This window comes from Homarus americanus, unplaced genomic scaffold (assembly GCF_018991925.1).
Source record: "Homarus americanus isolate GMGI-L3 unplaced genomic scaffold, GMGI_Hamer_2.0 scaffold23598, whole genome shotgun sequence".
NCBI lineage: Eukaryota > Metazoa > Arthropoda > Malacostraca > Decapoda > Nephropidae > Homarus > Homarus americanus.
Genome location: NW_024731054.1, coordinates 2,267,883 through 2,278,570, shown reverse-complemented (window position 1 = coordinate 2,278,570; position 10,688 = coordinate 2,267,883). Strand labels below are relative to the sequence as shown.

Below are 10,688 nucleotides of genomic sequence, written 5' to 3'. Positions count from 1 at the left end.
CCTTTTTAATATTTAGTTATGTCTGTCCTATGGCTTGGATGTTGTCTCGGTACCTCATTGTGGCTCCATATCATGCCTTTCCGTCTCATTGTGTCTTGTCAGCATGTCTGGACCCACTATAAACCTTTTCAACATGTCTGTGTCTCAATATGGTTATACAGTGAGTCTGTCTCTATTAATTATAACTTAAAATATTATTCAGTTATTATTCTTTTCTTCACACTATTATTACTTGTCAATATGCAGTTATACTTCTTCAGTCTCTCATAATGCCTTATACGTAAGTCTTTTTTTTTTACATGTTTTACATTTGGCAACGTCTGTGCCTTGTGCTTGCATCTGCCTCTTGTCTGTATCATGTGTCAGTGTCTGTTTCTCCTCCACAAGTCTGTGGTTGAATGCTTGCGGTGTATGTTTGTGTTTGTAACTTTTCAGGTACGATGATTTTTAAGTACGTTGACCTCACCCCATTGGGTACGATGTCGTATTACCTCCAACTCCATGGAGTACGATAACCTCCCCTGAATTACGTTACCTCATTTTTCTGGAGTACGATACCTTTACGTTTGATTAAGTTGTTTCTGTCACTTAGTACGATAAATGGTCCCCAAATAACGATTATAACCCCTTGAGTACAATAAGTCAAGCTTAATACTTAATTACCATGTCGTGTTCCCCATGAGTACGATAGCTTACCCTTTAATTATAACATCAAAATGTAACCTTAAGACATCACAACCCCAGTGTACGATAATCCATTGTTCTCAGTACGACGCCTTCATCATTTTGATGTTGATTGTTTTCCTCTCGAGTATGACAGCGTACGATAACGTTAACCTCTGATAACAGCTTAAGTAGACTACCCATTGAGTGGCTTAACACCGCTTGTTGGTCACAGTAACGTTAAGACAATGTACTAGAAGGAGTCATTGAGTGAGTTGACTGCATCTTAACTGTGAACAACATATTTAACTTTATTTCGCTAATTAGCATAATTTAAAAACCTAAAAAATTAAAGACCGGCGGTTACTTTCCGGGGTCACTTGCCCTCTGGGGGTCAACGAGTACAGCGACTGGTGACTTAAAACTGTAGAGGTCAACGAGGACATCAACGAGTTATCTTTAAATACATCTCGCTGTAAAGGATCAACGAAGACATTGGGTGTTTAAACTTGTTGAATGTTAAGGGTTAAACGAGCCTTAACTTTTGTTGTGGTCCGCCAGATTCTACGTTGTCCTCGACGGCGTCTCGGTGCTCTACGCTTAAGCTGTCTCCCTCCACTCACCGCGAGGACGTGTGCCCAAGGTCTGCTGTCCCCGCCCCCGCCCCTGGCCACGCCCCCGACCACGGGGATCATGGCACGCCGCCCTCCAGCCTCTCCCGCAGCTCAGGGTCCTCCACGGGCTCCAAGGAACACTGTCTGAAGGTAAGACGGAGTCCTACACTTAGTTAAACCTTTTACAGCTTATAATTATCATGATCATTGTCTTGTATTGATCACTGATTCTAAGCCTCACTTTACAATTTAATTCTCACTGTTGGTCTACCATGATAAGTTGCACTGTAGGACCTTCCTCGTATACAAGTTTGGTTTAGTTTCTGTTGTCAAGACTTGTGCCGCCGGGAGTTTGTAGGTATTGATAAACTGTGATATTTATTTGACTGGTATTTCCCCAACCTGACAGTTGAAGGTTAAATGTTGCGCACACACACACCGAGTCAGTAGCAGGAAACAAGAGCAACACTCACCACCATTCACCACCACCACTACCACCACCATTCACCACCACCACTACCACCACTCACTGGCTGCCAACTCCACCAACACTCCCAAGACCTCCACACTTACACCGTTACGTTCCCTCGGCCGCTATATTTACACCGAATGTGGACATTTACGGTAAATGTAAACACACCACACAAGGTCTCTGGGCTGTGGTGGTGGTGGGTGCACGACTCTTGTTGCTCTATCACTCACACCATCAGTATTTTACCTGTAATCGATAACTTGTATTTAGTTAGAAAGTTTGGCATAGGGGAGACTTATCTAACCGTGGAAGAAGTGTGGATAACCGTGAAAGAACAGTGTGGATAACCGTGAAAGAACAGTTGGATAAACATAAATGAACAGTGTGGATAACCGTGAAAGAACAGTGTGGATAACCGTAAAATAACAGTGTGGATAAACATAAATGAACAGTGTGGATAACCGTGAAAGAACAGTGTGGATAACCGTAAAAGAACAGTGTGGATAAACATTAAAGAACAGTCTGGATAACCGTGAAACCAATGTGGATATCCGCTTGCGTCTTTCCCCCAGCAACTTCAGCCAAACAGGACATAAGTAATTATCACCAGTGTGTGTGTGTTTGGTACAGTAGAATCTTAACGTTTTGTGTCCTGAATATTTAATTCTTATGGGAAGTTAATTGTAACTCAGAATTAAAAATGTGTTCGTTACGTATTTAAAAGGCGTGTGGTTATATCTCCTCGATAATCATGTTTAAGGTAAAGTTCACCTCTATAATTAATCACTGTCAACTTGCTTACTATCAGCCCTTATGTTGGGTGTCAGTCATAGTAGCTCCATGCTGTCAGGAGGATTTTTACAGAAAATCTATCTATCAAGGAAGTTCAGTGTGGTCCCGTTAACGGTGTGGCCCGTTAATAGTGTGGTCCCATTAACGGTGTGGCATGCTGACTGTGGCCTGATGACAATGTGGCCCTCTGACAGTGTGGCCCGCTAACAGTGTGGCCCTCGAACAGTGTGGCCCGTTAACAGTGTGGCTCACTACTCCTCGTGCATGACTCATCCAGCCCCGCGGCCCTCCTGTTGCCAACATCTTGACTCTCCCACTCTCTCTCTCCCCCTATCTCTCACTTTCTGCATTATAAACTTTACCCTTTTACCATCAGATGTTTAATATCCAGATTTTATAATATATGGAGATGTTATAGGGGGCGGTCATTCATATATATGGTGTAGTAAGCGTGGGACATGAAAAAGGAAGTTGTTTACAGAAGTAGTGTGAATGGCGGCCGAGCAGATGACGCTACATGTCGTGAAGATCCTCTACCTTGATTCATTATTAACCTATTAACACTGCATTAAACGACTACAACCTTATAGTATGAGATAGAATATATATTATACTTTTAGTTAAGGTTCTAATGGGTTGATAGATGAGTTATTAGAGGTAAATAATAGTTAAAAATTGAGGGTGTGTGGCAGCGTGTAGGGAGGAGAGGTGGTGGTGCTTTGTTGTTGTCAGTGCCTCTGTGTTGTTCCTGTGTCCACACACCTCCTATGTCTCCCTCACTAACTCTACACTATCTATGAGGGATTGGGCCAGCAGTATGCCCTTATCTCGCCCTGCTGGCACCAACAGAGAGATATTAAGGCAGAAATCAGCCGTCCAGGAGGGAAGATGTGTGGGGCTTTAACACAAGGTTAGAAGTTTAACACCACGTATGGCCTTGCTGTAATGGCCATAGATAACTTGTTTAACACTTTACTGCCATTAACACTGGTATATAGGGTTAATTATTACTCATATATGTTGCAAATTAACTTTATGTTCGTGTTATAACTCATTAAATGTTTTAAAAGCTGTGGCATTGAAAACTTTTGGAAATTTATCTCATTTGGTTAAAACATCTTGTGCTGTTTTTCCTCAACTAGGCTCAATGATTTTAATGTTTTGCCATAATGGATTATATTAAATTGTGTCACTATTTTATAGGGAATTAGATGGTATTTAAACTTTAAATCTAATAAGAAATAATTAAACTCGGTAATTAGAATATAATTTTGATGGTACACTATATGTCATTAAGTGAGGGGACATGTTGCAATATATTGGGTCATGTCTAGCTACTTTACTGATATACTCTGCTAATGGTGTGGTCTTGGAATTTGCACATCAGAGTTATTCTTTATATGTTCTATAATTGTTTGAGGTATAATACTAATTCAGTAATAATTAAAGTTATACACTGGGGTATTATAATCGTTTTGGTCATCCATCAGGTTAGGTTGGGTTAGGTTAGGTTGAAATGATGTTTTTCCAATGTTTTTTGTTTTTATCACATTCGCCACTTATCAATTTACTAGCCATTAGGCCGGTTTATCCAGTGTTAGTACTGGAGGAAACAACTTGTGGTGTTTGGTAGTGAAGGTCACACTGGATAACACTTCTCGCATGTGTCCGGGCCAAGGCTCGAACCCTTGACATATTGGTGGATGACTGAAACAATAATTTTACCATACAAGGTAGATACCAATATAAGAATCTGTGAATGGTGATTAAATACAAGGTTAAGATTCGTTTCAGTTACACCACAGAACATATTTATAGAGAGAAAGCCCAAAAAAGATCAATTTATTCTATTATCTTTCCATCACTAAATTTATATTTTTTGAGTAATTTGGACTTTTTGAAAGCACTCTGGGGTAAATATTCATTTAATGACTGTGGCTCATTTTTGTTATGAGAATTAAACTTCCAAATCACTGTTGAAACCTAAGATAAACCTAACTATGTATTACTTATTAAGTTATCCTAACCAACCAAACCTACGTAACCTAACCTAAATCCTTGCCGCAGCCATTAAACGAATATTAACCCACATGAGTTAATAGTCGTTTTTCACCCATCCTCTTAAAGCATTTTGGACCACCTTAAATATTATATTTTTTTTTATTATGAATCAATATTCAAGAATAACATTTCTTGTGTAAATGCTTAGTTTTTAATATATTGTTCTTATATTTGTAGTCATGAGAAAAATTAATGTGCAAAGCCTTGATAATTTATGTCCTGGTATTTTGAATGTTTATTTTTACTATTTCATGTTAGAAATGTTGATAACCAAAAAACTCAACATTTTTTGCCATCATACCGTGCAGCAAATGAAATTATTACCATGTTTGAGAAATACTGAACATAGCAGAATCTTGAACCAGGATTTGTTAGATATAGCCTTGGGACTCACAGATGCTACTACTGTATGTGGGTGTCTCACATACCGTCATATGACACTGCTAGTATATGACACGTGGCACCTGAAGTCTCACATCCAAGGCCACCTCAAAGAACTTGTGTTATGATGCATGATACAGCAGGATTATAAGCTTTTCTTGGCAACTGACTGTATGGTGGCAGTGAGTTGGCAGTTTTCACCATCACGTACAAGAATTTCATATACTGTGCTTGGGCATAGAGAAGTTGACTATTCTGCCCCAGACTGTCAAGTTAACAAAACCATAAAACACAGATCTAAATTTAGATTTACAAACACCTAAATGCCTATTCAGTAGTGACCACAAGAAACACATGTCACAGAACACATACCAAAGATATTACATGGACTACTGTAAGAGATATACTAGTTAAGTAACAGTAATTACCTCTCCACAGATTTACTCAGTAGAGGCTGATGACAATGAGGAAGGACAGCCTGTGAGAAACACCTTAGTGGAGGCTGCCAGTCCTCGCAGGAACAAGCACCACAAGCAACAGGAGTTAGAGGACAGCTCACATGCACGCAGCCGCCACCAGAAGAATAACGGTGGTGTCATGGATTCTGGTCAGGTAGGCTCGGCTCTCACCCAGTAAGATCACATTAACCCTTTAGCTATGGGGTCCTCAGATCATATTAACTCTTTAAGTATGACCTTAGGTACTGTGTGAGGTCCCAGGTATTACTAAATATTCAAGGTTTTTGTCATCCATTGTATACACTGGGGTTATCTCTACTAGGGCAGGCAGTATTGGAACCAACCCACTGCCCCTATACACTCTCTTTACCATCCTCTCCTTCACCTTTCTCACATGTCAGTACCATACCATCCCAGCAAACCTCCTCTCTCTTCCCATTCCACCAACCTTCTCAGATATGTCTTTAACCATTCCACCAACCCACTTAGAGCTCTCTTTACCCATTTCACCACTCCACAATATACTCCCTCTGCCTGCTTTGCCTTCCAAGCTCCTCACACGTCATTATTTCTTACCTCCACAACTGGTAACCTCAGAGGCAGTTGTCAAATAGTCCCATCTCTGTAGTTTGTATATTAGAACATTCTAGTTTATTCGAAGTCAATGTTTCACTGCCAAAAGTTAAGTCAAGGGTTATTGTATTATCTCCGAGTTCTTTAATTGTAAACAGTATTCAGGGTGTCCACTGGTTTGGAAACCCTGGAAAAGACAGGGAATTTTATTTGGGGCTGAAAAACCTGGAACAGCCAAGGAATTTTACAAATATACCTGGAATTTTATGTGAATTCAGTTCAACTCTAAAATATTTTTTATTTTGACAACAGCAGTACTGTAAATTAATGATGTACTATATAATAGGTAAATAATTAAACTTTTAGGAACAAATTCCAGTAAATAGTCCACTCCAAAACTGAATTACAGTATTTATGAACCTATCATGTTTCATGTTAGTGATCAAATAACCAAATATTACAGGTTATACCTACTAATTCTGCAGTGAGTATTGTCAGAGATGAATTGTTCTTATAATTACCGGTAAGTGGGTTTATTTATGCACATTATTCCACACATTTATCATGAGTCACATAGGTGGATCAGGAGTGTGATTTTTCGTTTTTGGACGGATTTTTGGCTTTTTTTGGAACGTCCAGGTTGACCCACGTGAATCGTGCAAATCCGAAGAGAAAAATATGGCTTGGTGTGTGGGGGGGGGGTCCCAAAAAGGTCTTTAATTTCTTGATTAATATCATATACTGTATATCATCTTTAAATTTCCCAATAGTATACTGTATACATATTATTGAAAACCTCTAATTTTGTTATTCTGTCATAGTAAATTCAGAATTAATATACCTGGAATTTTTCAAATTTACACCTGGAAAAGCCAGGGAATTTTGTTTTGTCTGGCCATTAGACACCCTGAGTATTCCTCCTTTGTATTACACCATGCTTAGTAACATCGCTTCCAGATAGTTAAAACCTTGCAACTTGCCTCATTCTTCACCATAATTTTCCATTTTTACTTACTCAGTTATTGTCTTTTTTTGTTGTTGTTGTGTATGAAAATCTCAGAAGATAAAGTTTGTTGGTGAGGGGACGGATGGTAAACATCGAGACTTACATTGATGCTTCATTTCCAGAAGGGTTCTGACGGGCACCAAGTGGAAGAGCTGCGTCAGGAGAATGAGGAGGTGAAGCAACGACTCTCTAACCTCCAGCATGAATTTATTCTGTAAGTATCATATTTGATTATTGTTAAAAAAAAAATTACTATAATAATCAGAATGTGTGTTCAAAACAGTAAATCCTTGAATTCCAAACTATGTATTGAATAAACTCTCTGTCTCTCTCTCTCTTTTTTTTTTGGGGGGGGGGGCTAGTAAATAATTATATGTCCTGTACTCCTTATCTGTTTGCACTAGAGATTATTTTCAACAATACCTCTGCAGGCTGGAGGAGCAGGTTCAAGTGCTGGTGGCAGAGAGGCGGATAGTGGAGGAACAACAGAGAGCGGAGAAGGAGGCCCAGGAGCAGGCGTACACCACCAAGCTGCAGCAGTACCAGGCCACCATCGCTGCCCTTGACCAGTGTACTGGCATTCAGCCCGAGGGGCCTCCCATACCACAGAGCAAGGTCATTCACCCAGACTTTCTTTATTTTATTACTATTAAGATCATGATAATGGGACTCACACATGGAAAACCAGAGGTAATGGAGCTGATCATGAAAACGTGGTCAAATTATACTTTATTTTCCAAGGATAGGGTGTAGAGAAGTAGAGGCTAGCTTGAATGAGAAGGAGTTTAAGTGTTTAAGTAAAAGTAGAGATGTAGGTAAATTGAATAATGATTGACAACCCAAGGAGTATTGACAGTGAAGAGTGTGATAAAAGTAGAACTGTGTGTGAGGAAGAAGATGTACTGTTGTGGGGAATACTTGAGGTGACTTGATCATTGGGGTGTGAAACATGAGGAAGGAACCAGTAAGAGGCAACAAATGATGTGAAGGAGAGTGAGAGAATAAGGAAAGGTGTAAGTGATACAAGGATTGAGCAAAGAGTAGGTCAGGGTTTGTTAAGATGGTATTGACAGACAGAGAATGGGAAGTCATATATGGGTGAAGTGAGTAAATAATTCATAAATGGATGGTAGGAGGGAGAGGGAAGAAAACATAAAGGCTGCACAAGAGGATGGATATTGGACGCCCAGGAAGCGGCAGCGTGTGTTAATGAGTGGAGAATATTATGTTAACTGACTTATGGGAAGAATACACTGCTGCTGGGCGATGCTACCTTATGTACAGTGACAACCATATTTAAGGTATTATTATGAGAGGGAAGTACCACAGTAAAAAATATTATTATGTAGTAAAAATATATGAATGAATGTATGGAAAATATTTGCTTACATTTGCTCTCTTCTGGCCAATCTGTTCACTGTATTAATTGGTAAACTCCTCTTAAGTTTTCTTTGGTGTTGAGAAGCAGAGGTTCCTCCTGATTGGTTGCCAAAACATAAAGAAAATTTAATGGAAGATATGTGAAATTAAGACAAATATTTGACATCATACTTCAGGTTCTCCATGTGTCAGTTTTATTATTTTACCCGTAATAAGTTTATTTATTTGTTGTAGGGTATTTATGGCCAGTTGTGTTCAGTTCTTTACTAAGTAATACCTTTCTGACAGGGACGTGTGGTCCTAATTACTGAGAAATAGTTTTAAAGAGGAGAATTAAATATCTAGTAATAATTTATGTTTAGTCTTGTATGAAAGGGTTTATGAACCAGGAAGGCAGAGGAGTATTGATATATAATGGGTGTCTCTGTACAGTGAAACCTCTATATAACAGACTACACGTAGATGAGAGTCTGTTATATCTAGGATCTGTTAGATATGAAACCTCCATCTAATGAACTAAATATAAATGAAAGTCCATTATATCAAGGGTCCATTAAATGTGAAACTTCCTTCTAATAAATTACATGGAGAGAGAAGTCCATTATATCGTGGTAACTCTGCATAGATTTAGGGTTGGCTTTACTTGAGGGTGTTGCATGCAGGAGTGATAATACTAACATCATTATTCCAAATTACTATTAATGTCCTTTTCCATCACGTAGCATATCACCTTACCATATCATCTCGAACATTTGAAACCATCAGGTACAGTAAGACATAAGTTTTTATTTAGCTTGTTGTGTAGTGAGTGTTGTAGTCTGCTCTAGGTTGATTAGTGTGGAGTCAAAGTGTTCTTGGGAGAGGACGCTGAATTGAGTGAATTTTTACCCTGAGGGGAATTTTGGAGGAGCATTTTTTCGCATTGTTTTTGTGTGATTGTGTACATAGCGACACATCTCTCACATGTGTTTTAAAGGGATTGTGAATCTTCCCCCTCAGTTTAGTTACTAGTAAATATCACCAAAAGAATTATAGTCCATTTTATTAGAGCCTTGGTGTAGAGGAAGCTCCACTAGACGTGTTTTTCACACCACCAAGGCTGAATATTTTTGTTGGACTTATCACTTTGTTCGGTCAAACTCTTTCTGGCCACTGTCTGTTTTTCATTTACTAAATATTGTTTCTGAGGAGAGTGTCCCTGAACCTGACATGCATAATATTGTGGTTGTAATAATTCAATGTTAATTCTCTTTTTAATTTTGCGGTGATTGAACAAGCCATCTTTTTATGTCACCAGAACTGATTCACTTGTTACTGTTCCTCCAGCACAGAGAAGGAAGACTAACTTCCCTCAAATTGGACAATCATATCCCTTAATCATATTTCTACTTCCTTGTCTACAGTGCTTGATTGTCTTACCAGGAGGAACATTGGTAATTATTTGGACAGATGCAATAATTCATTCACAAATCAGATTTGACAATGGTGTTGGACAAGTTTGAACCCCTGTATGTATTGTTGTAGTGAATCTTGGGGTATCTTGAGTCCTGTAGCAGTGCCATGATATCACTAATATTAAATATATGCTGCCTTTATAGAGTACTGTACATCTCAAGTGTATCAGATTCCCCCATCAGGTCAGGGTACAGTAAATAAAACCCTGAAGCATTAATGTGGCTCTTCAGTGGCCCTGTAGGTCATTTGGTAGACGTTTCACCACACATACAGATGGTCATGTACTTGATTCTTGACTGAAGTGGAGGATGGATTTCCTTCTTTGGGTGAATTGGCTGATGGTAAAACAACGCTGTGATTGACTAACATCTGGTCAGAGGGGTGGAGTGTGGAGTAACTCACTGCCAGATGTTAGGAAGCAGTAGAGCAATACCCATTTGACCACCCTGCTTGATAGTAAGAGAGGCCATTGTGTGTGTGAAAAAGAAAATAACCACTACCTATCACAGAAAAACTCAGCTTTATGAGTCCTGACTATCAGATAATGTTACGGCTGAGACATTCTGGTTGGTGCCTTGATAAAAGTTAGTGGTGGAGAATAATAGTTGACAGCCACCTGGTGACTCTGGGTGGGGATGGGGAAAGAGTATTGACAAATATCTAAAAGTTAATAGTTATGTTGTCACTGTGTAGTAAATATCCAGTTAAAAGAATCAACTTGAGAAATATGTTTTTAATGTTTAGTACAGTAGTATGAAAATATTGCTGGTTGAAGGCGATGAGTCCTGGTTGCACATTTTTTTTCCCCTGGGTGGGCACAGCCATTGTCAGCC

The 10,688-nt window shown here is 39.1% G+C and overlaps 1 protein-coding gene across 10 annotated transcripts in view; it reads left to right on the top strand.

Moving 5' to 3' along the window:
* The window catches only part of LOC121867499 (serine-rich adhesin for platelets-like), a 132,594-nt gene that overhangs the window by 103,936 nt on the left and 17,970 nt on the right, over nucleotides 1–10,688 (top strand). For 7 of the 10 annotated variants that reach the window (XR_006089165.1, XR_006089164.1, XM_042367463.1 and 4 more), the window contains 4 exons: nucleotides 1,225–1,427; nucleotides 5,422–5,595; nucleotides 7,143–7,234; nucleotides 7,452–7,635. Coding sequence is in view for 8 of the 10 variants with exons in the window: in XM_042367463.1 (XP_042223397.1) it covers nucleotides 1,225–1,427; nucleotides 5,422–5,595; nucleotides 7,143–7,234; nucleotides 7,452–7,635 (653 nt within the window). In the remaining 2 variants the exon portion in view is untranslated. Of the gene's footprint in view, nucleotides 1–1,224; nucleotides 1,428–2,237; nucleotides 2,346–3,239; nucleotides 3,452–5,421; nucleotides 5,596–7,142; nucleotides 7,235–7,451; nucleotides 7,636–10,688 lie in introns of those variants that run through there. The other 3 variants (XM_042367461.1, XM_042367465.1, XM_042367464.1) reach the window with 3 other exon arrangements.